Below are 27341 nucleotides of genomic sequence, written 5' to 3'. Positions count from 1 at the left end.
AAGAAGGCCAATGGATCCTGGGGTGTATTAGAAAGGGGGTGGTTAGTAGATCAAGAGAGGTTCTCCTCCCCCTCTATTCTGCATTGGTGAGGCCACATCTGGAATATGGTGTCCAGTTCTGGGCCCCTCAGTTCCAGAAGGACAAGGAACTGCTTGAAAGAGTCCAGGGCAGAGCCACAAAGATGATTAAGGGAGTGGAACATCTCCCTGATGAGGAAAGGCTGAGGGAGCTGGGTCTCTTGAGCTTGGAGAAAAGGAGGCTGAGGGGTGACCTCATCAATGTTTACAAATATGTAAGGGGTGAGTGTCAGGGAGATGGAGTTAGGCTCTTCTCAGTGATGACCAGTGATAGGACAAGGGGTAATGGGTGTAAATTGGAGCATAGGAGGTTCAAGGTGAATATCCGAAACAATTTTTTTACTGTGAGAGTGACAGAGCACTGGAACAGGCTGCCCAGAGAGGTTGTGGAGTCTCCTTCACTGGAGACATTCAAAACCCACCTGGATGCGTTCTTGTGTGATGTGCTCTAGGTGACCCTGCTCTGGCAGGGGGGGTTGGACTAGATGATCTTTCAAGGTCCCTTCCAACCCCTAGGATTCTATGATTCTATGAAGGACAAACCCCAGGGGGTCTGAGGGGGGCAGAGCAGGAAGAAGCACAAGCAGCCAGGGCCGGGGGGAACCAGTCACTGGGTTTATTTCTTTAATGCCAAATATAAACAGGAAAGGAACCAAATCACTCCCAGCCTCCAGCTGCCCCCACAGCCAAGAAATACCTGCTTTTTAAATAAAATGAGAACGTTGTCCCCATCCTGCAACCTCAGCTGCCAGTGTCAGGGGACCCTGGGGCTCAAAGGTCCTCACCCTTCAGGCCTGGGCTAATTTTTCATCTGTTGTGTCATCTCACCAGGCCCAGGCATCTCCAGCCCAAGGGAGGTGGGTAGGAAAGGGGTGTCCCTGTGTCCTTCTGGGTGGGGAGAGGTAGCTGCCAGGCAGGGAGGGCCAATGGACTTGTGACATCCCATGGAGATGCTCAAAACTAGTCAGGACAACACCCCAGGCAACCTGGAAGGGACCAGAGGATCCCCAAGTAGTCCTCTCCTCCCCCTCCTGCCCTCAGGGGCAGAGCCCCAGTGGATGGAGGCAGGGATCCTTGGTCTGTTGAGTCCTGAAGCCTCTGTTTCTCCTGTAAAGGTTGGTGACACACTGCCATGGGTCATCACAGAGGTCACACCCTGGGCTCTCAGCTCTGGGGGCTGTCAGGGCACTTCAGATCATGTCAGGATGGGTCCAGAGGGGTTGGAAGGGCTTCCCAAGAGGATGCTGCATCATTATCCATCTGTCTCCCACACTGGGGTGCTGGTGGAGGGCCCTGAGCAGCAATTCAGCCTCTCTCAGAAACAGCAGCACATCAAAACCCTGCCCTGGGTGTGGAAGGACAACCCTCCCCCAAGAGGCTGTCACCCACAGCTGTCCCTTCCCTGCCAGGGGAAGTCTGGGGCTGGTGCCACCTCCATCACCTGAGCCCCAAGACACTGCTCAGAACCAACCCATGGGCTCACTTTCTCTACCCTCTTCCTAACAATCCAGACAGCAAATACCACTGGTTCCTTGCACTTTTCCTACCTCCTCTTTCCCCCTCTTCCTGTTTTTTCCCTTCAGGCTGCAGAAAGCCACTTCAGCCTGACAGCACCCTGTCCACAGGACACAAAAAGCAAAGGGAGAAGATGGCATCAGCTGCAGGAACCCCACCTCCCTGCCCCTGGGGACTCCAGCCCACAGGACACTGGTACCAGACCACACAGCCCCACCTTTCTGCTCAAAGGGATGATGGGTGAATGAAGAGGAAGGCAATTCCACCTTCTCCCAAAAGCAAAACACCCCTTTTCCCATGGGATCTCCACACAGACATGACAGGACAAATCATGGGTGTGCAGGTGTGGCACCGCTGACACGGACCCAGACATGGACACAAGGAATGTTTGGGATCCACTGCTGGCTTCTTGGGGAAATGGTGGCTGTGATAATTAATGCCTGTGCTGCCCGGAGGGGACAGGGGGACAGAAGAGCTGCCTGACACACAGGTCTGACCCAAGGTGTCCTCCAGCAACCCCAGGAGCTGCTTCCTGGCCATGCTGGACCCCGGGCGCTCAGTCCCTGGGAACCGACGTGTGTTTCAGGAGGCTGCTCACGCCAGGAGAGATGTCCTTGTGGATGTTTCAGTTCTCCCTGGCATTCCTGCATGCTTGGGCTCAGGTCTCCCAAGGCTGCCAGTACTTAGGTGGGAATTCCCCCTGGCTAAGAGCAAACTCAGTATCCCCAGCAGCACAGGCAGCAGAGGAAGGCAGGATGAGACAAGGAGCATGTCCAACCAAACGGGATCAGAACAGGAGCCTTTACACACCATTTCCTTTGGCTTTTGAAGTTCCAAGCCCAGGTTTGGAGCTTATGCAGGGCCTACTGAAATGCCTCCAGTCTCTTCCAAATTTGGCACATATAGAAGGTTGTGTTGACACTCCTGGACAGCATGAGCACCCCCATAACCAGCAGGGATGTGGCCAGCACAGCAAAGCAAACCCCTGGGGCTGCTTGAGGACAGCTTCTCCACAAGGTATTTGCTGAAGGGATGAGAGGTTGGTTACAGGGCTGCCTGGGCTGCCTTGTGGACAAAAGTCACTTGCAGTGTGTTTGTCCTGTGGCACACAGAGCCCTCCTTGCTGCACCCCCTGCAAAAGCAGAAAGGGTGCAGAGGCTGTGGGTGGGGAAGCGAGCAGGAACCGCCCGAGGAGCAGCTCCCACACTTCCTCCTTCTCCAGGCTCTTGGCAGATTACAAACACACCGTGGTTCCAGAAATATGGGGCTCCATCAGTAACTCTAGGACACCCCCCCCCCCCCCATCTTGAAATACACAGCAGGTTAGGTGTGCATTGTCCAGCACCAGTTTTCAGAGAACTTTGGGCAGCTTTCTGTTGAGCCCTTGTGGCTTTTTTTTGACACCATTCTACCCGTCAGCACCTCTCACTGAGAACTCCTACAAGCTCATTTGTGGCAGCCCTTCTGATGCACTTGAGAGGGGGAAGGTGGCACTGGGCTGCCTTGGTGGCACAATGGACCATAAAGCCCCTGGAAACTCATGGATACCTATCCAGCCACAGAGGTAGCCTCATCAAAGCTGAGGCTGGGAATGGGGAGCCCAAGCCCTGCTCCTGGATGCCTTTTTCAGCTACCAGCATCAACCTTGTGACTCAACAGCCCCATTCCCAACTTTTCATCCCTCCCAGGAATCTTTTGGCACCTGCTTTCAACCCTCAACAAGGGTTGCAGGGGATGGGATCGACTTCAATCCTCAAAAACAAGAGAAGGGATTTTAAGATTGGGCCTGATGGTTCCCTAACTCTGCTTTCAGTTGGACCCATTCGTTCTGCTTCTGCAGAAATTCTTCAGCCCCTTCTTCCTTCACCCCTTCCAAGTTCCTTGCAGTACAGATTTCTTTAAAAGACATTGTTCTACTCAGAGCACAGCACCTTTGCCATTCCTGAGCACCACCCACACAGGGCTGTTATTCTTCAAGCTCCAAGATCCCTGCAAACCACCACCACCACCACCACTCTGCTGGCAAAGGTGCCAGGTGTTCAGCATTTATGTCTCCCATGGAAGCAGTGCTCAGGGTTTCAGCAGGATGGCATGCAGCTCAAGCACTACTCTAAGAGGAGGGCTGTGGGATTCCATGTGGCAATACCTGAAGTGCTAGAATAGACTAAGAGCATCCAGCTAACTCTACAGGGCCTAATTCTCATCTCTGATGTAGCTACTCTATTGCAACTGGGCAGTGACAGGAGGCAGGAGCTGCAGCTGGTCTACAGCCGTGGCTTCAGAAAACATCAAGAGATGCAGGCTCTGTGGATGCACAAACACATGTCACTCTGCATCCCATAATACTTGAAACCCAGAGGAAAAGCTTTTCTGTAGTGGTTCTGTCTGGGCCTTTTAGGTCCCGTTGAAACTCATGTGCCTTGAGCTGCTAAAGCTCTTCCCTTCGGAGCGAGCGCTCCCCCAAAATCCATCCTCTTTTGGCAAAAAGGAAGAAGGCCTCAAGCTGCAGGAATGAACATCTCTCTTCCATACACAGCTTGGATGACTCCAGGGTTGGCCAGTTTCCAGTCATGACCCCACTGTATTGCATAAAAACCTGTAGATTGGAGAGGGCAGTGACTGGAAGCTCCCCAAACACCAAAGTCACTCTGGCACTGACCTCAAGGCTTCCATGGAACAGTGCCACGAGGTTCAAAGTGGTCCTGGGAGCCCTCAGGGCTGTGCTGTAGATCCTGCCTTGGACACACAACCAACAGAGCAAAAAACAAGGTAAGAACATGGACTGGTGTGGTTAGCAGGCATGAGAAAGGGTTAGAAGGTCACCTTCTGCATTAGAAGAGTTTGTACCATCAGTGAGGTGGCCAGCTGGGCCTCAGTGTTACCAAGGAGCTTGCTACCCCCAAAGCCTAGCTGCTTCTGGTTTTGTTGTTGGGGCTCTTCCCCATCTGTGAGGATACTCAGAATTGAGCAGGAGCTCTGTGAACAATCAGACTAGAGGGGTGAAGCAAAACCTGACCAAAAATTCAGATTGGAGAAGACAACAACGAAACATTAAGAGACCTTAAAAACTATCACCTGCATGAGCTACACATTAAAAAAAACCAAACCCAAAACACAGCCAAAGAAAAACCCCACAACACTGCAAGGATAAGCAGCTTCCTTCTCTAGATGAGGGGGTTCTTCCATACTCCACACCAGGGGTATCTCACTGTGTTGACCTTCTAGGCAAGACAACCACAGAACGAGCAGGATGTGCAAATCCTCCCGCAGGACAACGCGCTTCCCAGCGCCACCGTCCCTGCAGGATCCTTGACCACAGAATGCCAGGTTGGAAGGGACCTCAAGGATCATCTGGTCCAATCTTCTGCTGCTTGGCCTCCACTGCCAATGTGTCCCCATGGCTCTGGGCCAGAAGGGGCAGGCAGGCAACGGGCAGATGCTGTAGCACCAGTTACAAAGTTCAATGCAGTTCTCAATGCATTAAGCCAAAAGGATTGTCAGCAAACTTGCCTTCCGTGCAAGTTTTGCCAAGAGGGTAAAGCTACACTCCAGCTGCTTCTGTCCTCACCAGGCCTTCTGCACTCACTCCTTGCCTGGACTGTAGATCTTCTGAACTGTGGCACGGGTGAGCTCCAGGTCCTCCGGGTACCGGATTTCCAGCTCAGTATTTGGTAGGTAGTGAATGCCAGTGAACTCTGAGAAATAGCGGCCGATGTCGGGGTGAGGGATCTCCCGAGGCTCAGAGTTGTATTCCAGGTTCTCTGTTAGGAAAGAATCAGAAAGAATCCTAGAATGGTTAAGGTTCCTCTGAGCAGGGACACCTCCCACCAGCCCAGGTTACTCCAAGCCCCATTCAACCTGCTCTTCAACACTGCCAGGGATGGGGCAGCCACAGCTTCCCTGGGCAACCTGGGCCAGGGTCTCACCACCCTCACAGGGAAGAATTTCCCCCTAAGATCCAACCACAATCTCCCCTCTTCCAGTTTAAAGCCATTCCCCCTCATCCCACCCCAAGTCCCAAGTCCCTCCCCAGCTTTCCTGGAGCCCCTTCAGGCACTGGCAGGTGCTCTAAGGTCTCCCTGGAGCCTTCTCTTCTCCAGACTGAACACCTTCAGCTCCCTCAACCTGTCTTCACCGGAGAGTAAAGAGAAGTCCCTAAGAAGAAGGTGTTTTTTCTTTCTCAGAACACCCCATCTCCTCCTCTGCACTAAAGGATAACCTGATCAAACACAACAGTTCAGCACCACAGAAGCTCTGGCATTAGAATGCCAAGGTGACCCAAGCTGAGGGTCCTTCAGCTCCCACAGCACCTGCACTGGGAGGCAGCCCAGCAGCGCCTCACACACACTGGTGCCCTGCAGCACTCCCCACATGAGGGCATTTTGCCAGCACCGTGCCAGATATACAGGTAGAAACAGAAGCTGCTGAAGTCCCAAAGCCTGACTTAGGATGGGAACAAGATGGGATGCAGAGAACATCCTTCAGGAATCATTCACCTGCCTGTGAAGCTGCTCAGCTCGCTCCAGAGAGCACACACACACGAGCTGCATGAATCCACACAGGCTCTTTGAAGCTTCTGTGTGGCAGCACATGCAGCCAGAACCAGCAGACTTCCCACACCTCAGTGGGCTGGTGCAGTCCTTGCAAAGCACCTCCTCTGTGTACTGCACCACTGCAGAAAACAAGGTGCACTCCAGCCTGCTCTGCAGAAGTGGGGCTGAGCAGTGAGCTGTGCATGGAGGGAAGGACAGGGTGATGAAACCAGCTGGCAGGAGGGGAAAGACTTGGAGAAGCCAGATCAGCACTAGGTGGGGAGCCTGAGAAAAGTGCTGACCAGCAGTTCTGAGCCACAGATACCTGGCCCATGCTGCTACAGAGCAAACAAAAGGAAGACAAGAGAGGACAGGCAGATCCCAGCCTCACTGTGTGAAACTGGTGCTTTGGAATTAGCTCCAGCTCAGCTCACAGGTTTACAGGAAGGACTCAGAACAGAGGTAGCAAGGGGGGAGGTTGAAGTTGGACATGAGGAAGAAATTCTTTGCTGTCAGGGTGGTGAGATACTGGAATAGGTTGCCCAGAGAAGCTGTGGCTGCCCCATCCCTGGCAGTGTTGAAGGGCAGGTTGGATGGGGCTTGGAGCAGCCTGGGCTGGTGGGAGGTGTCCCTGCTCGTGCAGAGGGGTTGGAATTTGATGATCAAATTTAAAGTCCCTTCCAGCCCAAACCATTCCATGATTCTATGACATTATATAATAAGCTGGCTGTTATTTCTGAGCTGGCCAGATCAAACTCTGCAAGCAGATGAACTGAAGATTCCCTCAGTAAAAAAACCACCATCTTCTCCCCAAAGTCAAGTCAGTCAGTTAGGAACCAGTGCCTTCCCAAATGACCCGAGGATGTATTTTAGAGCAGCTACTCAATAGGCAGCAGGGCAAGCAAGGACAAACTCTTCCATTTTTCCCAGCAAGATCAGGACACTTGGGTGCCACAGAGATGAGAGTATCAACCTACAGCTTGGTCAACATACCCAGTGCTCTGGGACCTGCCAGCATTATATTTGTTTCTAAACAATTAGACAAAAGATCTGAGAGATGACTCAGACCCATAAGCACTGTGGACAATTATCTGATTAGATTCCACTGAGATGCACATTTAATATCAACCCACTGCACACAAGAACTTTTGTTTTCTTCAGACCCTCTGAGAGGCCAAGTGCTGCCTAATATAAGCTGAGCTGCAGCTTTCCCAGTCCCCACTTCATCTTTTTGGACTAGTGAATATCAAGTAACACTGAGGACAGTGAAAAACACCTGCACTTTAAACCTACTTTGGCAGGAGTGTCCCCTCCTGCCAAACCACCTCTTGCTCACATGTGTGGGAGCAGAAAATACTGGGGAGAAGCCCTGAGTGAAAGAGCTGAACTGCATTTTGCTCAGATTTCCCCTCCAGCAGCTTCCACATCTTAGCAAAACACAGCCAGGCTGTGCTGCTGCCCTGCCAGCTGGATGGGATGTCTCCATGTCACAGGGAGAAGAACAAACATGAGGAAAGCAATACTCTCTTTGCAGGGTACAGAGTCAGAGATGTATTTTTGTTTTGGTTTGGTTTTTTTCCCTTTGGAACCTCAGCTTGGCACTTTGTCCTGTGTCCTAACCTCATTTTCTGACCATCAGACAAGAATTTCTTTTCTTATGGCATGTTGCTTAAAGAATGGGTGATGGAGATTCCTGACACCTCTTGGCACTTGTAAAGAGAAGCTCTTTTATGCCCCATTCTTACTGGAGGTGGCACTAAAAGCCACCCTACCTGTGCTCTCTGGCATCTTGGCAGGTACAGGATCTTGATGACAGCTCAGAACCAGGTCCTGAGAACCCAAGATCCTGTTTTGAGGCCCTGCCCAAAGCACAGTTATCATTTCAAGGAGCAAGAGCTGCTAACAGAACTTCAGGCTGCAGCAAAAGTTGAATGACTATCAAAAGCAGCAGCCCTGGTTTACACCATAAAACCAATCACATCCAAAACACATTTCTTGGGCAAGAGGAGATGACACCAGAGTGGTCTTCAGTGTTCATTCCTAGCAGCACTGATTTCATGGAGAGCAAACAAAGCAGGCAGGATTCAAGATCCTTTTCCTTCCTACCTCGACTTTAACGAACAGTTTATGTTTCATACTTAAAAAGAGTGAATCCCTTGAGCATCCCCTTCTCCTAATGTCCTTCTAGACAGACAGTCACCACAGGAGACTCCTGCCCACCTTGAGCAGCATATCTGCAAGATCCATCTTCCACAAGCACGTTGTAGAAAGGCTGGTGGGGGCCATGGGGGAGGCTGTGGACGTTCATATTCCGGATCCACTCGTGCCCCATCATGCAGGCAGGATCCCAGCCATAAATCACACAGTTATAGCCATATCTAATGAAAAAAACAACAACAAAAAAGGACTGTGAAAACTCCAGAGCCAGCTCTTTTTCCTCAAGAGTAATATAGCACCAACAGCAGAGAAGCCTCCTGGGGCTTGGCACAGGGAGGAGAGGAACAAGGGGAGGGGAGAAAAATTAAGATAGATTTGTTGTGTTTATTTTGAGGGGGAAATGACTGGGAGTGACTGGATAAACAGACAGGAACAAACAGCTGAGGACAAAGGAAAAGCAAATGTGAGCAAGAAAAGAGACTGAATGTCAGCAACTGGGAGAACAGGAAACAAGAAACAGGGAGGGGATCAGCCACTCTACTGTGTTGTGCAATTACTTCTGTGCCCATCACACAGATGTGGGAACCCCAATTCTGAACTCCCAGAAACAAAGGCTCATTATCTTCAGGACATTCACGGGATTAATGGTGAGGTATTGTCACTGTCACTTAAAATATGCCCCAGATGTCTTGTTGAGTCAGAGGAGTGGCCAAAGCAACACAGTGCTGGCATGTCATTCTGGCCAGGAACACAAAGCCTCTGAGCAGTGCAGGAAGGGGATAATTATAGCACAGGGAAAGAGCCACAACCTGTCTGAGGAATCTCACGATCTCCTTTGAAGTCGGTTCTACTCCACAGACCCTCATTAACTGATCACTGATGATTCTTAAAGCTCTGGGCTGTGGATATTTCCCCTGTGTGATGTATGACCACTCAGCCAAGTCACTACACAAGCAAACAGCAGTGAATACACCTGCTCTCTCAAAGGACAGAGCTGCTCCCATCTTTTTTGCCCAAGGGAATGGCACAGCCGTACATGCCTGGCCTTTTCCATTCCAGGTACCTCCTTGGCAGATACAACCACGTCTCATTAGTGTCAGAACTTCTGCACTCGTTACAGCCCAGCCTGCTAACGAGGGAAGGTTTGGAAGGGCTCACCTCTTGTGTTTCATAACCAGCCCAATGGAGAAGCAGACCTCTCTGTGCTTCTCATCTGAGCGGTGCTTCACCTCGGGCCCCACCTCCTCCTTCCGCCGCTCGATGTGCTCCAGGGTGTGTTGAACCAAGTACCCCACAGCCCCGTGCTGGGATGGGTCCAAAGCCTGAATATGCTGCAAGATGTCCAGAACCTTCAGCAACCAAACCAAAAAGGACAGGGTCAGATCAGGTCTCTAGCATCCGAAGCAGTCCAGCACTCACAAATGTCTAAGCACCCAGGCCTAGATGCCACATGAGTCCTCCTCACAGGACTGAAAACCTTTGCTCTAGCTACACACTCCTAAGGAGGTTCTTCACACCTGCCTAGGAGAAATCACCATCAGTTCTCTCCTTTTCCTTTTATAAAGCTCCCTGCTTCCAAGGAAGGGCACTGTTGAGCACAGGAACTCCTTAAAACTAACTCACACCAGCTGATCACATCACATGTCATGACCAGAGCACTAAGAGACTGTGTCAAGGTTTCTCAGAGTGCTGCTGCTAGTCTCCCACATTGGTGATTCCAGATGACTTCTGCTGTACTTGAGAACAAACACTTTGAGTTTAAAAGAGCTGCTCAGTGTGTCTGTGGGAGCCTGGCAGAGGAAACAGAGGGCAGCACAGAAGGAAACACAAACCTCTGCGAGGGTGTACCATGAAATGGTGAACAACAGAGAACCTGCTCAGCTCAGGATGACTAAAGATTAACTTTAAAGGTGCTCTCAAAGCAGCAGACCCTGTAGATCCAGAATACCAGCCCTCCAACACCCTCTGGCGTGACACCAGAGCCTCTGCTGCCCAGTTTGTTACAGGCAGGCAATGCAAGTTGAAATATTTGGGTTGTTTTTTTTTTCCTTCTTGTTCTTACCAAAACTGTTGTCTAAACAGGTTGGGAAAAGACAGGTACATCTGTTCCACCATCAAACACCCCAAGTGCTGAGGCAATGTGAGACACTCTGGCACCTGGCAAAAAGGATGGTATCCTTGATCACATGCTAGAAGTTTTGGTCAAGCCTAAGTTCAGAGCAGCAGCAGCAGGGGAGGAACAGAAATCTCAGGCTGCTGAGCCTGAGCATCAGCCAAGAGGTGATGAAAATAAACTCAGAAAAAGAACAGGTGAGTCATTAGGTATGAGGAGAAACACAGCTCAGGCTTCTTGGCCACCTCAATTCCCTGGCTGGCATCTTAAGGATGTGAAAATCCAGGGAAATCCTACAGAAAGAGGAAGGCTCAGCACAGTAGCCAATGCTGCCAGAGATTCTTGGCATTTTCACTTACTTTTATTTGCAAACATTTAGGACAACATTCTGTGCAGCTCTGCTTGACTTTGAAGATTCTCCACCACTTTCCATAAATCTGGCAGACCTCTCTCAAATCTGGTATCTTCTGTCCTGTCAGACTCAGAGCTTTCCCTCTGCCTAGCTATGATCCTACCCAACAACCTGCAATGACTGGATCCAATGCTGAAAACCCCTAAACTTGCACATATTCATTGCAGCTGGCAACTGTTTGACCCCCAAAAGGCAGGCAGCCTCTCCAGCAGCCCTCTGTTTCAGACCATTTGGTGGGAAGAGCTTTGTTTTCTGCTCAGCTGTCCAGCCAATACTGCTGCTCCTTCACCCACACCTCCCTTTTGGAATTGCAGGGGCATTGCCCAAGCCTGTGAGCTTCACTGAAGTTTTGGACTGGGAAGCACCTCTTTGCTGTAGTGACACACTGGAGAAATAACACCTTTCTGAGCTACCTGCCTCCTCCCTGCCTCTTCCCCAAACTGAGTGAAAGACATGGATGACAGATGAGACAACCTGTTGGGCTCTGTACCTTCTTTCCCATTCACAAGGTGGCAAGATTCAAGTTTCTAATATTAAATATTTCTGTCCTTATGGTTCTTTTTGAAGTTGCTTCTTCACAAGAGCCACTGATTGGCCAAGGTTTTAGAGAACAGTTTTGATCATGTTTATAGAAGATAATTTCTTACAAGTTTTCTGCTCCTTTTACATGAGTCCAGCAGCTGCTTTTATCACCACCACCACAATCTAGCCATAAACCAAAAAGAATGCTCTTATAACTCCCAGCCAGAAGTCCACAATATTGGTTGCAAGATAAACTGTCACACTTGAGCAGTAAATCACAAATTATGACTCAGACTCCAGGCTGCTCACAAGTTCCCCCCTAAGGGCAACCAGGCAAAAATTATCCTCTTTTCTCTGCTTCACACAGTAGAAATTGATTCTTTTGAAATGTGAGAACTGGTCCCATTGCATCTATTACAGCAACAACTTGTGGCAGAGTGTAATGCAAGCTGACGTAGCCCAAAAATCAATAGATTTGTGCTCATGGTGCTGAGGGTATCAGAAAACACACAACTGAGTGGTGAGGTACCTTTTCTGGCCAGATTCCCAGGTGGAAGTACAACCTAGCCTGGAGCATCAGATGCTGCACATTGTCTGGATACATGGCCAGGTACAGATCCAAGGAGTCTCTCAAGAGCTGGTAAGATTGATCAGTGCTTTCTCTGCCAGCAAAAAAGAAACTCAGTTGTAAAGCCAGCCCTTCAGCCCCTGTCCCCACTGTTCTGAAGGGTCACCCATCAGGATGCTACAGGCACACTCACTAGGAGTGACTCTGGGGCTGGCTGTCACTCCTCCCATCCCACAGCCTGACCAGATGAAAAATGCTACACAACTGGTGACTGCCCTCCCACTTCACTGGTGTCCTACTTGATCCAATCATCCTACTGAGAGAGTTCACTCCCCAGGTCAATTCCTTTTCAAATCTGCTTTTGCTCCTCTAGCTTAATCATATCCAACACAATCCTTTCACTCTATCATTACTGTCTATGACTAATTGGGAAAGGGGTTATCAGGGACATTTGAAAATAACACCAGATTTTCTACAAACCAACAGTGCTCTTGAAACTGCTCTTTTGAGCCCATGGGTTGTGCTTCCCAGATCACAACCAAGGTCCCTGCTCTTAAGGAGGACAGTCCCTCATGGCTTTTCACAAAGACCAATGTGTCCATTTTCTTGAGGGAACTAGTGTTACAAAGTGTTCTTGTTTCCTGCTGCAGGTGATTAAAAACAACCAAGCAATGCAAGGTCACATATGGAATTTTCAAGACCCCCTGGGGTGACTCAGGACAAGGGGCAACGGGCACAAGCTGGAGCACAGGAGGTTCAAACTAAACATAAGGAGAAACTTCTTTCCTGTGAGGGTGACAGAGCTCTGGGACAGGCTGCCCTGAGAAGCTGTGGAGTCTCCTTCTCTGGAGACATCCCAAACCCAGCTGGATGTGTTCCTGTGGGATCTGCTGTAGGTGACCCTGCTCTAGCAGGGGATTGGACTAGATGATGTCCAGCAGTCCCTTCCAACCTTAGCAACTCTATGACTGACACCTTTTTAAAGCACTCACTCCTACAGTGTGAAGCAGCCCTTTCAGATACACAGCCAGGATACCCTGGGCCCATTTTTCCAGGGGCCTCACAGGCCAGATGATTCCCAACTCACCGCTTGCCAAGGTTTAAGAGGTTTCCCACCATACGCTGCAAGACTTCTTTGGAAGTCACCACTCCATAGAACTCTTCTGTCACGTGGTGGCCAATGAGGTACTCACACTCCTTCACTGTCAGCTGCTTCCCCTTCCCAAAGGCATCAATGTAGGTGTAGTCAAAAATATCTGTGCTCCTAAAGAAACACCAAGGAAACCGAGTTGTCATGATGGGTCCCTAGTGAAGCCCCTTCCCTCAGCACTTTCAAGCTTGTTTGGAAAACAAGTGTCATTCATTCCTCAGCTCCCTTCTAAAAAGGGATTACCTGGTACCTTCTCTCTCCTCCCAGCTTCTTCTTTGGATAAAGGCAGATAGGAAAAGATACAGAAACAAAGGGGACTTTTTACTCCATCATGCCAGTTCTTTCAGAGAGTCACGGAACTGTCAGGGTTGGAGGGACCTCTAGAGATCACCTGCTTCAACTCCCCCCTAGAGCAGGATTGCCCAGAGCACATCCCACAGGACTGCAGCCAGGAGGGCTTGGAATGTCTCCAGAGAAGGGGACTCCACAACCCCCCTGGGCAGCCTGTCCCAGGGCTCTGTCACCCTCACAGGAAGGAAGTTTCTCCTCATCTTTCAGTGGCACTTCCCATCTTCCAGCTTGTGCCTGTTGCCCCTCGTCCTGTCCCTGGGAACCACTGAACAGAGTCTGGCTCCATCTTCCCTGCACCCACCTGAGATACTTACAGGCACTAACAAGGTCTCCCCTCAGCCTTCTCCTCTCCAGGCTGAGCAGCCCCAGCTCTCTCAGCCTTTCCTGGGAAGAGAGATGCTCCAATCCCCCAGTCATCTTTGCTGCCCTCCCTGGACTCTCTCCAGCAGTTCCCTGTCTCTCCTGAACTGGGGAGCCCAGAACTGGACCCAGTTCTCCCGATGTGGCCTCACCAGGGTAGAGCAGAGGGTCAGGATGACCTCTCTGGACCTACTGGCCACACTCTTCTGTGTGCACCCGATTCCATTGGCCTTCTTGGCCACAAGGGCACATTCCTGGCTCATGGACCATTTACTGTCTACCAGGACTCTGAGATTCTTCTCCTTGGAACTGCTTCCCATCATGTCTACCCCTAAGCTATATTGGTGCCTGGGGTGCTTCCTCCCCAGGTGCAGAGCCCTACACTTCCCCTGTTGAACCTCACCAGGTTCCTCCCTGCCCAGCTCTGCAGCCTGTCCAGGTCACACTGGATGGCAGCACAGCCCTCTGGAGTGTCACCACCTCTCCCAGTTTTGTACCATCAGGGAACTTGCTGAGGTCACACTCTGTCCTCTCATTCAGGTCATTGATGAACGTGTTGAACAAGGCTGCACAGAGTACTGACTCAGGTCTGCTGTGTTTAGAATCCCAGACTGGTTTGGGTTAGAAGGGACCTCAAAGATCACCTATATCCAATCTCCCTGCATGAGCAGGGACACCTCCCACCAGCCCAGGTTGCTCCAAGCCCCATCCAACCTGCCCTTCAACACTGCCAGGGATGGGGCAGCCACAGCTTCCCTGGGCAACCTGGGCCAGGGTCTCACCCCCCTCACAGCAAAGAATTTCCTTCTCATGTCCAACCTCAATCTCCCTCTTCCAGTTTTCATCCATTCCCCCTCATCCCATCCCTCCCTGCCCTTGTCCCAAGCCCCTCCCCAGCTTTCCTGGAGCCCCTTCAGGCACTGGAAGCTGCTCTAAGGTCTCCCTGGAGCCTTCTCTTCTCCAGGCTGAACACCCCAACTCTCCCAGCCTGTCTCCAGAGCAGAGCTGCTCCAGCCCTCCCATCATCTCGGGGTGGCCTCCTCTGGACTCTCTCCAGAGGTTACATAGTTAGTGTATCCTAAGACACTGCACTGGCAAGTGTGGCAGAGCCCACACACACAGATCTGCAGCCCAGTGATCAAAGGGCTGTACAGAGACACAACCTGGCTCTGAAGTGGATTGCTGTTGTCCTTCACAAAATACAGATTTCTGTAAATTCATCATGATCTGGTCAAAGATGGATCCTGCACTGACTGAGAGAATTAAGTGAGTGCCCAGAACAGCAGCAAAGGTCTCTAGCAACTGTTCTGTAGGAAAGGCTACATGGAATCAGCACAATAAACAGTAAAATGCAATTTCTTCTTCTTTTTATTTAAGAAACTAAGAGAACCATTACCTCATGGTTACTATTATTTCACACTCAGGCAATCTGTTCTCATTCACCAGAGTTTTGGGAAAACTTTCTTTAGAGGTCTGATCTTTCCTTCTGGAGAATTACAGATGGAAAAGAACTCCACCTTCTGGAATAGGTTTGGAGCTGTAAATGTTTTATGGCTTTTATCACTGTGGACACAACTTCAAAATCCACTTACCCTTCTTTTCCTTGGCACCATCGCAGCAGAAAATGGCTTGGGAAGTTGACTGGCTCAAGTTTGACTCCCAGCTGCCTGGCAATTGTTAAATAAAGCACAGACAAACTGATGGGAATTCCTGTCCTGCGGATCAAAACCTGGAGGAGAAGGATGTGAGAAAAAGATGTGGGATATTAAGAAAAAAAAACCAACCACACAACCCCAAGGTTTGATTTCTTTTGTCCGACACACACGTACCTGGTGAATGTAGGAATTCAGGGAGTTGTAGTAATCCAGCTCGTTTCCTTTGTATTTTAGCTGCTCATAGAGGACACAATTCATAGCATCAAGTACCTGCCTCTGAAGCTCCACCTCTGGAATCAAGACCTCTCCTAAAAATGACATGCAATGAAATAAAGACCAAGAAAACAAACGTACCTCACCTTTTTGCAATGAATCTTACACCAAAATTCTTTAGATGGGACTGAGTAAAAAGAAGATTCATCTCCATTTCAGACTCCAGGGACCAGCTGGAGTTGGCCAGGCAGGGGAAGTGTGTTTTCATTGCTTGAAAATCCCAGCTTGGCTGCTCCAGACCCACAGATACTCAGACTGCTCACTCTCCCTTTGAGAGGCAGCAAATGTGAGATAGTGCTTATAAAAAACCAAGAGCTTTGGAGATATCAAAGCACTGACCTTTTTATTGCTGCTGACTTTGAGTCTTGAAGAGGAAAAGAGGTCAATCCCCTCTCCCACAGCTCTGCTACAGATAACAGGGCTAATTAAGACTTCAGGGAAAAATTGCAAAAAAAGATAAAAAACCCTCCCAATCATTTTTGCTTAGCATCAGATGGACACACAACCCTGGGCTTTTTATTTTTTACCCTGTAGCTGAACAAGCAGCTGTTTCCTGAGTGAAGCAAATGAGAGAATATGCTTGACAGGGGACAGAGAACAACAGCTTCTTAAGCTGCAATAATTCATGGAATTGTTTTGATTGGAAAAGACCCTTACGACTGTTCACCCAGCACTGCCAAGTCCCCTCTAACTCCTGTCTCTCAGCACCACATCTACATGGCTTTGAAATCCCTCCAAGGGTGGTGACTCCACCACTGCCCTGGACAGCCTGGGCCAGGGCCTGACAACCCTTTCCAGGAAGAAATTCTCCCTAACATCGACAGAATCATTTTGGTTGGAAAAGACCTTTAAGATCATATGACAACAGAGTCACACTGGTTTTAAGATGCATTTTACCAATTAACCCACCCATACCCTGCAAAAAGGCAGCCCTGGTTTAACCAGAGCAGCTTTGAGCTGGCAATTCCTTCACTCTCCAAACCCCACCAGATCAAGGTGGGCTGGGATATATTTAAATGCCCTGACTCAACTTCCCTTCGGCATCTTCAGTTACCAAGTGGCACTTGTGGATTTCCACATGGAGCTGGGAGTAAAATCAACAGCTGCTTCACCTTGTCTGCTTGTATCCAGACTTGCAGGAATGCTCTGCAGGAAAACATGTTTCTGTACAGTACCTGCCTTGGAAGCCAAGCTGGGGTGCCTTGGATTTTTTGTCCGCAGGACTTTGCGCACTTTATCCGTGATATCATCCACCTGTGCCTGGACACTTTTTAAGCAGATGTCTGAGAGTGGGTTGCAGTATTGGTCAATTAAAACAGCCCCTGGAAAAAACAAACTACATAAGAAACAGGACTTCAGTTTGGTTTTGGTTGGGTTTGCCTTGCTCTAAATTCCAGGCGTGCAGGAAGCAACCGCAGCCAAACACAAGAGCCTCCCTTCTAATATCTGCAGTCACAGACTGGATTTATCCCAGAAAATGCAAAGAATAAGCTGACACGAGAACTGCCAGGTAAATTCAGCATTCCCCTCTTCACCATCTCGAAAGGGATGTACATTCAGCAGGTACTGGACCAGGCTCAACCAGTCACACTGCATCTCCTGGCACCCTCCCAACTTGCGACGTTTTCTACTCTGAGCCTGAAACTATCTCAGCCTCACTTCTGCTTCAGGTTTCCTCCTGCCTTATCCTCCAGGGCTTTCATTCTTGCTCATCATTCCCCTTTCTCCTACATTCACTGCACAGCTTCAACAAGTCAAAGCCCCAGCACAACAGGCTCTGAACTGCAACTGCCCCCCTGCCTGCAGCCTGCTCCTTGCCCTCATCTGAGAAGCTCTTAGGAAAGGAGACAGGGGAGCTGACTCAAAACTCCATCAGTTGGTCTGTTAGGGCCACAACTAAAATGCTCCTGCAATGCCAGCTGATGAGGACGCTGAGCTCAACATGATGTTTAAGATTCAAAATGCAAGTGTCTGAACATTTTCTCTGTTGCTTTTCAGCTCATCTGTGCACGGGCACCGGCAGGAGCCAAAAGTTACCCTGACATCCTGACGCAACTCTGGGCAACTACTGCAAGGGTTTCAAAAACACAAACTTCATTCTCAGTTGTTGGCCAAGCTGAATGATAGGCAAGCAAGGTTCTCTCCAGGTAAAACAACCATGGAGAGCTGTCCTGAGGTGCTCTGCATGGGATTCCTGCCAGACTTACCCTCCAGAAACGACTGCCGGTCGGTCGGGCGCTGCAGATACTCCTTCAGATTTTTCAAAATATTCTGTTGCCGTAGGAAATACAGGATTTTCTTGGCATAGTACTTCCAGGTGAGACCTTTCCTGCATATTTCAACATTAAAAAAAAAGTTGTATTGCCCTAAAGCAGGCACTTGCAGGGTGAATATTTAATTTTTCTGGAGAATACAGGTTTACTGCTTAGACTCAAACCATCGAATCGTCACAGGATCACAGAACATGCTGAGTTGGAAGGGACCCAACAGGATCATCAAGTTCAACTCCTGTCCCTGTGTAGGGCACCCCAAGAATCCCACCACATGCCCAAGAGCATCATCCAAACACTTCTTGGGGCACCAATGTGCCCTCGTGGCCAAGAAGGCCAATGGAATCCTGGGGTGCATGAGAAGGGGTGTCTCCAGCAGGTCAAGGGAGGTTCTCCTCCCCCTCTACTCAGGTCTGGTGAGACCCCACTTGGAGTGTTGTGTCCAGTTCTGGGCTCCCCAGTTCCAGAGGGACAGGGATCTACTGGAGAGAGTCTAATGGAGGCCATGAGGATGATGAAGGGACTGGAACATCTGCCTGATAAGGAAAGGCTGAGACACCTGGGGCTGTTCAGTCTGGAGAGGAAAAGACTGAGGGGGGATCTAATGAATGTCTATCAATACATGAGGGCAGCAAGAAGGCAGGACAAGCTCTTGTCACTTGTGCCCTGGGACAGGACGAGGGGCAATGGATTCAAACTGGAGCCCAGGAAGTTCCACCTCAACGTGAGGAAGAACTTCTTGCCTGTGAGGGTGACAGAGCCCTGGGACAGGCTGCCCAGAGAGGCTGTGGAGTCTCCTTCTCTGGAGACTTTCCAGACCTGTCTGGATGCCTTTCTGAGGGATCTGTCCTAGTTTTGGTCCTGCTCTGGCAGGGGAGTTGATTCTTGAACTCAGGTAGGCTTGATGCTGTGACCACCTCCCTGGGGAGCTTGTTCCACTGCTCAACCACAGAAAAGACTATTGGTTTTCTAGACAAAACCATCATGGCCACAAAAAGATAAATGCTAAGAGGAAACTCAGCAACACAAAACCACAACCTAAGACACCTGCAAAACATTGCTCCTGTCACCTCTGGCTTTTATCCTATCACCAAGTAATAATTTTGAGATGACACAGTATCCCAGGAAACAACACAGATCCTAATGAAAGCAGTTCAGGAATATCTGATTAAATGTTATTGATAACAACATTAGCCTCAGTCTGACTGGATCCCTCTGGATGGATCCTCTCAGCATGAAACATAAATTGATGAGGGATATGAATGTAGGTTCAGTTGCATACAGACCAAAAAACCTAAAGTCCCCAGAGGAAAAACATCTTCTAAAATAACAAGTGAAGGCAGAGGGGCCAAGAAGAGAGCTGGTTATTATCCAGAAATACCTGAAATATGACAGACATTCAAATCCCAGGAATCCAAGCACTGGCCTTTAGCAATGGGTTACCTAGTGCCTCACTGAGCACTTTTACACCAGTTAGGGATGGCACAAAGCCCTGGCCCTCTAAAAAACCCAAAGGGAAAATTCTCCTGATTCCCAGGCTCTGCCCTTGCCATGTCTTTAAAACAAGTCCAGGTTCCTTCTTCAGAAATAAAACACCTCTACCCTGCTCTCATTTCCTCTCCCCCAGATTGCAGGTCACATCAGCCTTCTCCATCCTACTAGACAGGAGAACAATCAAACCTCATAACACTTCATCCTCTTCCAATCAACTGGGATGCTCAACAGGGACAACTGCTTTATTGGGATATCTTCCAGGGAAATGATTTAGCCTAATGCTCCTGAATAGCAATGACTGCAGCTTAATCAGGGTGCAATTAGCATCAATTCTGCTTTATGGGGAGGCATTTGGCCAGTGCAAAGGCTGAAAAGCTTTTTCACCAGTTGTCAAATGAGAGATGCTGAGTCCCAGTTCAAATAGAGAAGGTAATAAAATGGATGTGAAACAGCAAACATGAGGTGATTGCCATCCCAGTTATGTTTTCCCAGGCTCTACTAACAGCCCCTTTAATCAAGGCTATTAGTCTCCACCAAGAGCCATCACTTACTGCTCTGTAACACAGCAAAACCAGCATGGTTTTTATGTCCCCAGCAGCAAAACCTTCAAGTAAAGCAGTGACTTATTCATCTTCCCCAGTGTCAACCATGGTGATGAGAATACCCAGGCAGATGCAAACCCAAAGGTTTATTCACCTGCCTGGCATTCCACCTGCCTGATGAATTTCCAGAACTGCAGGTTTTGCACTTATTTGGGGGCTACTAAAAGAGAAGGAAAAAAAGCTGTAGTTCCACAATACAGGGTGGCAATCCCCAGAGTATCCCTGTTTCCCTCTACATCTACCCACCATGATGAGAACTCCTTAAGCCAAAACTACTGCAGAGAAGAGGGTCCAGGTGACATGTCAGGGGAAATGTTCTGAACTGGCATGGAAACAAGCAACAACACAAAGCCAGAGGAACTTCTTTGTGTGGATTAGTTTACATTGTTTCTTCTGGGAATATTAAAGTTGTTCTGAAATTACACACACCACAATAATTTCCAGCTTTAGGAAGCCTGGGGGTATTGTTTTATGAGATTGACAGAAGGAGAGAGGCTGAGGTCAGGCATTCACCACGGTACCATTCTCCTTTAACTGGTGAAAGGGGAAAAATCCCTCCCATTCCAACCCCTCTCTTCCTTACCTTCCTTCCATGTTAAGGATGCACATCAGCTCATCCTCAAAAAAATGACTTGGGCACCCAAGAGTCTCAATGTCACTGAATCCATCACATGGGACCTGTGAAACCAGACAAGGAATCACACAGAGCACAACAGGTTCTTTCCAAAATAACATCATTTCATAGTAAGTCTCAAAACCAATTTAGTTCCATTTTTTAACATTTCAGTAAGACCTCCAAGTCCACCTCACCAAGTACTCATAGTCTCCACTCCAATCTTTTTTAAGCTTTGAGTGAACTGTAAGAAATCTTTTTGTTTTCAAGCTTTTCAGTACAGGACACAAGCAGAGTAAGGAAAAAGGGATCTGAATCTCAGCAGAAACCCTGCAGGATCTAGTGGGACTGGGCTGGAATTCTCTTCCCTCAATCCTAAGCAGGGAATGAAGCTGCAGTTTCTAGTCCCACAAGAGATGGGACTAATTATTAGGACTTTGGGTATTACTGAATGGTTGGAAGGGACCTTAAAGATCATCTAGATCCAACCCCCCTGCATGGGCAGGGACACCTCCCACCAGCCCAGGTTGCTCCAAGCCCCATCCAACCTGCCCTTCAACACTGCCAGGGATGGGGCAGCCACAGCTTCTCTGTTCCAGTGTCTCACCACCCTCACAGCAAAGAATTTCCTCCTCATGTCTAACCTCAATCTCCCCTCTTCCAGTTTAAAGTCCCTTGTCCACCTCATCCCATCCCTCCCTGCCCTTGTCCCAAGCCCCTCCCCAGCTTTCCTGCAGCCCCTTCAGGCACTGGAAGGTGCTCTAGGGTCTCCCTGGAGCCTTCTCTTCTCCAGACTGAAAAACCCCAGCTCTCTCAGCCTGTCTTCATAGGTGGAATCTGGGAGCCTCTGCCTCCAGTTAATGCCCCAACACACATTTCTCCATGGTCAAATGTCCATCTGCTGGAGCTACAGCAGAAGAGTTCAAAGAGAACAGCTAAGAGGTCCACATCTCCAAATACTCTGTTGGCCCCACAGGCCTCTTCCTCTAGGGGTGAAAACCAAGATGACAACCCCTGCTTAAAAGCAGGTAAGATGATTTCATCACAGGATCATACATCTTAGGGGAATTCTCTACTGGACCACAACACATTCACAAAGGAGCCACAGAGGAGTGCTTGGTTAGTGCCTCTTGTGTAAACCTTTCAATTCAGCCCAAGTTTTGGGCAGCTTTTATGCTCATTCCACAGAGTATCAGGTTGAACCCAATTGTGCAGCTGGTCCAAATCCCCAGCCAGCAACTAAGCAAACAAGACAATGAAGTAACTATTGTTCCAGAGTCTGGAAAAGTCCATTTTCACCTTCTTCATACTGAATGCAAAAGAATCTTAGTGTCTTGGTTGGGTAAAGAATTTAAATAATCTGCTTTCCAATTCAGGGAACCTGCTGTGCCTTGGTCCTGTTTTCAAATGACTTCTGACAGCTCAGCATGCACCCCTGTGCAAGGTCTGCAAGGAGATAAATTCCCAGGTCGTGGTTGTGTCCACAAACTGTGGGTCCTTCAGAGTTCCCAGAGCCAGGTCTGAACCTGCAGCAACAGCAAAGAGCTCCTGAAGCTGCAGCAGCTGCATGTGATCCAGAGTGTGGCCTGGACTCCAGGCACCTTTGATCTGTCTCTGTCCTTTTGGCTGGTGACCTAGCACTGTCACCGAGTGAGGAAATGGGCATTTTCTGCCTGTGAGACTGAAAAAATGTGAAGAGAGAGGAAAGACAAACTAACAAGAAGTACCAACCAAGCAGCCAGGCTGTTGCACATACACAAAGAAGATGACTTACATGTTCTGAGAAGAACCTCTTGGAGAAGGAAGCTACAATCCTCTGGGCTTCCAGCCCTGCGTTGTGCCGTGCTTTGTACTCCTCCAGCCAGCTGACACTGTCTGTGTGGCTGTAGTATTTCAGCAGGGATGGCCACCTGTGCAAAAGGACACCAGTGAGCAGGGTCATGAAGAGCTTCAACACCTCCCAGAACATCCACAGCTGAAACATGTTGCTTACAGCAACCATGTGATGTGAGGGGCTGAGACAATGCCAAGGGATGGCACCATCTGAAATCATAGGATCACGGAATGGTTTGGGTTGGAAGGACCTTAAAGACCATCCAGTCCAACCCCCCTGCATGGGCAGGGACACCTCCCACCAGCCCAGGCTGCTCCAAGCCCCATCCAACCTGCCCTTCAACACTGCCAGGGATGGGGCAGCCACAGCTTCCCTGGGCAACCTGGGCCAGGGTCTCACCACCCTCACAGCAGAGAATTTCCTCCTCATGTCCAACCTCAATCTCCCCTCTTCCAGTTTTCATCCATTCCCCCTCATCCCATCCCTCCCTGCCCTTGTCCCAAGTCCCTCCCCAGCTTTCCTGGAGCCCCTTCAGGCACTGGAAGGTGCTCTAAGGTCTCCCTGGAGCCTTCTCTTCTCCAGGCTGAACACCCCAACTCTCCCAGCCTGGCTCCAGAGCAGAGCTGCTCCAGCCCTTGGATCATCTCCATGGCCTCCTCTGGACTCTCTCCATGAGCTCCATATAATTGTATAAATTAATTCAGTGACTGACTCAGGCATCAAAGCATAAATGCAGCTGATTTCATCTGTGCATTAATGGTTATTTAAAAGGAAACTCTCCCAAGGCCTAGTGGGAAACCTTCAAAAGGTTCATACTCCAGATATTTCAACATTTGAATATCCTGAACACTTCTGAGATTTCCTCTAGAGTTTTGCAAGATAAACACCAGGATCACATTACTAGGAGAGATGGAGAGTTTTTTTAATTAAAAAAAAAACAAACAACAACCCAACAAACTTGACATTCTGAAGCTGTGTCACATTTGAGCTCATGTCATCTACCAGAATGAGACTCCACTGTCCTGTGTCCTTCCTGCTACCTCGTGGGCCTAATTAAAAACATGCACCAAGCTGGTGGCATCATCTGCTGGAGGAAAACAGGGAATTCTGAAATCCAATTGTGACAGCCAAGTGCTTCTGCAGTTCATTTTTAATACAAGGAAGAACTACTGAAACACCCTCCCCACCTTTCTTGTTAGACAAAGCTGTACTTGCTTTCCTGAGTCTAAAAGTCCAAAAGCTAAACCATTCCCCAGCTGGTTAAGAAGTGGTTCAAGGTCCAACTGAAAACACAACTCCTGGTGATGTTTTGGGATCTATCAGCAGCAACACCTTTCCCAGTAAAATGGGTTTGTGCTGCCACAATTGTGCCATCAAATACCTGCCTGCCAGCACAGCAATACCCGTGGTTGTCCTGAACATACAGAGATTATTTGTGTGTGAAATGCAAAAAAAGAATCAGTGCAGATGGAAATATTACTGGAAAGAAAGCTGAGAGAAGGGCCTCTTGCCACTTCCAAGGGGATTTTACTTCACATTTTGCAGCTCTCTTGGTAATGACTGGTTTTTACAAACTACTTCCCTTCAGTTCCATGAATTCTTTAGGATCTTTTCAGGTGCCACACACATATATAAATATATCTGATTTAATATATCTACATATTTTTACCTTTCTATCTAGAGAGCCACCCAAATGTTTCAATCACTACTTCAGTGTAGCAATAATTAACAACTTGACCAAAAGGCAGAGTTGTGTCTGTCCACACCTGGAAGATATTTTACTCCCAGTTAATAATCAAACCAGTCACAAAATAAACTGACAGACTAACCAAATCACTTCATATTCCATTACAGCCTCTCTCCTGCTGGATCCCTGGCCATTCATCTACTGCTGAATTGTAGCCACGTCGTAAGAACAATGACAATCATTTATTTTAGGGTGAGACAGAATGATTTCTGGGGTTGAAACTATATTGAAAATGTTAGGAAGATAAAAAAAGGTGCAATTCCTCAGGATGGAATCCAGCCAGGACAACAAGGTCAACCTGCAAACTCCTGCCAAGAGTTCTATTATCAAAGGCAGAGGAGGAGAGCTGCATGTGCTAATCACCCACCACATTCAGTTTCAGCTGCTGGATCTCAACCATGTTTAAACTTTCAGGTTTGCTTCAGAAATTAAGAGCCACTGAATTGGTGATGGGATCTGGCCAGCCACCCCAAGCTTGGTGAATGGGGGGAGCTGGAATTGTTCAGTAGCCTTTTTGCACCCATGAGAAGAGAATAATCCCCTCATTTGAGCTATGCTAGATTTTAGAAGCCAACTGGCAATTAAGAAAAAGCAATATTGCTACTTCTCCTGTGCCAAAATGCAGATAAAGCCAGGTAGCAGATAAACATGACCTATTCTGGTGGCCCCCAGTGAAGGAGCAGTGGTGTTCCTGGAACTGCTGAAACCACCATGACATAAACAATATGAGCAATAACACTTTGATGCTCTATTCCTGGCTAAAACATTTCACATTTCATGGGTCACAACATAGCTATGCCCTCATCAGGGCCTTTGGGGGGAAATTAAACCCACAAGCTGTAAAATTCAGTCCAAAGGATTGAAACTGGGAATAGCTCTCCTGAAAGCACTACAAATAAAGACCCCTCTTTGCTGCAAAGCATCAGGCCTGGGACAGGACAAGTCTTGGCAGTTGTTTTGGAAGCTGCTGGCTAGCAGTGCCCACCTCAGTGGGCTGAGGGGGCCCAATAAACAGCCCCAGTGGGATTGTGGCACTATCAGACCCCAGGCTGGACCTGAGGCACCAAGGTAAACCCAGTGTCTGGCTGTGGAAGGGGCTGAGAGCTGGATCTCCTCACAGCAAGGGGCTGAGAGGTGGATCTCCTCTGAGCACGGGGCTGAGAGGTGGATCTCCTCACAGCAAGGGGCTGAGAGGTGGATCTCCTCTGAGCACGGGGCTGAGAGGTGGATCTCCTCTGAGCACGGGGCTGACAGGTGGATCTCCTCACAGCAAGGGGCTGAGAGGTGGATCTCCTCACAGCAAGGGGCTGAGAGGTGGATCTCCTCACAGCAAGGGGCTGACAGGTGGATCTCCTCTGAGCAAGGGGCTGAGAGCTGGATCTCCTCTGAGCACGGGGCTGAGAGCTGGATCTCCTCTGAGCACGGGGCTGAGAGCTGGATCTCCTCTGAGCACGGGGCTGAGAGCTGGATCTCCTCTGAGCACGGGGCTGAGAGCTGGATCTCCTCTGAGCACGGGGCTGAGAGGTGGATCTCCTCTGAGCAAGGGGCTGAGAGGTGGATCTCCTCTGAGCAAGGGGCTGAGAGGTGGATCTCCTCTGAGCAAGGGGCTGAGAGCTGGATCTCCTCTGAGCAAGGGGCTGACAGCTGGATCTCCTCACAGCAAGGGGCTGACAGCTGGATCTCCTCACAGCAAGGGGCTGACAGCTGGATCTCCTCACAGCAAGGGGCTGAGAGCTGGATCTCCTCTGAGCACGGGGCTACCGAGCCAGGTCTGCCCCGAGCAGCAGGCTCAGCCCTTGCCGCAGAGCAGGGGATTCAGGAGGCGCTGCAGCCTTGCACCGGCCACCCCTGCAGGGCAGGGCAGGGCAGGGCAGGCCGCGCCGGGCTCAGCCCCCCCAGGCCCCAGGGCCCCGCGGCTGAGTCCGGCCTGCCCTGACAGGGCCTGCCCACCCCGGGGCCCGCAGGAGACGCTCAGCTTCCCCCTTCCACGTCCCTCCCCTCGCCCTTTCCAGCCGCCGGAGCCCCGGGGAGGGCCGGGCCGGGCCGGGCCGGGCCGGGCTGGGCCGCGGTGCCCACCTGAGGCGGAATCGCTCCCTCCACACCTTCCCGCGGGGCTGGCAGGCCTCGCGCAGCCGGCGGCAGGTGCAGGCCACCCGCCCGATGTCGGCAGCGCCCAGCACGTCGCAGCAGAGGATGAGTTCCAGCAGCTCGCCCGGCAGGTCGGTCAGGCCCATCCCCTCGGGCTCCGCCGCCGCCATCTTGGCTGGTTCCTCCCCCCCCCACCGGGGACCGGGGCTTAGGGAGCGTCTCTCGCTTCCGGCGCGGGGGAGAAAGCGGAGGAAGAGCGGCTCTCAGGGAGCGTCCGCCAAGTGACGCCGCCCCCGCCAAGCGCAGAGAGGCAGCGCCGCGCCGCCCTCCTAACCCGGGCGGGGCGCTAGGGAGCGTCTGCAAAGTGACGCGGCAACAGCGCGCCGGGAGAATGGCGGCGGATGGGGGGCTTAGGGAGCGTCTGCAAAGTTCCTATCGCCGAAAGCGACGTAAGGCAGCAAGGGGGGGGGGGCGGTGAGGAGGGATTTGGGGACCCCCAGCTCCTCCTCTCCGCGGCCAGAGCTGCGGGGGAGCCAGGCGGAGGGAGGTGGTTTGTGGAGGCAGAGCTGGAACACTTGAGGTGGAAGTGTCGCCGTGCGTGCGGTGGCACCCCCGCGGGGACAGGGAGCTGGCACCCGGGTTTGGGGGGCGAGGGGGGGGAAAGCGCTGTTGGAAAAGAACTCGGACATTCAGAAACGATGCGGTTGTCCCGGGTAGAGGTGTGCTCCGGCGTGCGTCGGCGTGAGGCACAGAGCGGGTGGCACAGCCCCCGCTGGGCACCCCGGGACACCCGGGCCTCGGGGCAGGCAACCAACCCAGGGGCTTCGAGGGCGTCTCGTGTAAATCACCAGCTTGGCAGACTGGACGTCCGTGCGGGTGATCGGACCTAGGGAGTGCAGGAGGTGATGAGGAAGAACCGGGAAGATTGGTGGCTAAGCCAGGCTGGGGCAGCTGGAGCTGTAGAACTTGTGATATCGTGTCCTCTAGGTGAACTTGGCTCATTGTGA

The 27341-nt window shown here is 50.3% G+C and overlaps 1 protein-coding gene across 1 annotated transcript; it reads right to left on the bottom strand.

Annotated features, from left to right (window-relative positions):
* Positions 1 to 672: 672 nt before the first annotated feature.
* FBXO21 (F-box protein 21) lies at positions 673 to 26519 on the bottom strand. The gene is made up of 12 exons (XM_051633987.1): positions 26323 to 26519; positions 22440 to 22575; positions 20636 to 20730; positions 17894 to 18015; positions 16862 to 17008; positions 15588 to 15721; positions 15351 to 15487; positions 12985 to 13161; positions 11859 to 11991; positions 9441 to 9631; positions 8346 to 8503; positions 673 to 5354 (listed from the first exon to the last, which is right to left on the bottom strand). The coding sequence occupies exons 1-12, from the start codon at positions 26502 to 26504 to the stop codon at positions 5176 to 5178; spliced, it is 1791 nt and encodes a 596-aa protein (XP_051489947.1). The 5' UTR covers positions 26505 to 26519; the 3' UTR covers positions 673 to 5175.
* Positions 26520 to 27341: the final 822 nt, after the last annotated feature.

The sequence above is a fragment of the Apus apus genome, chromosome 16 (genome assembly GCF_020740795.1).
Source record: "Apus apus isolate bApuApu2 chromosome 16, bApuApu2.pri.cur, whole genome shotgun sequence".
Taxonomy (NCBI): Eukaryota; Metazoa; Chordata; class Aves; order Apodiformes; family Apodidae; genus Apus; species Apus apus.
This window is presented reverse-complemented; position numbering and strand designations above follow the sequence as displayed.

Excerpts from the sequence above, each read along its gene's own strand:
- FBXO21 (XM_051633987.1), bottom strand. The coding sequence starts at position 26,504 with ATGGCGGCGGCGGAGCCCGAGGGGATGGGCCTGACCGACCTGCCGGGC. Across the intron at positions 18,016-20,635 it reads ATCCTTAACATGGAAGGAAG|GAAAGGTCTCACCTGGAAGT; the intron begins GTAAGGAAGAGA and ends TGAAATATGCAG. Across the intron at positions 17,009-17,893 it reads CCGGCAGTCGTTTCTGGAGG|GGGCTGTTTTAATTGACCAA; the intron begins GTAAGTCTGGCA and ends TGTTTTTTCCAG.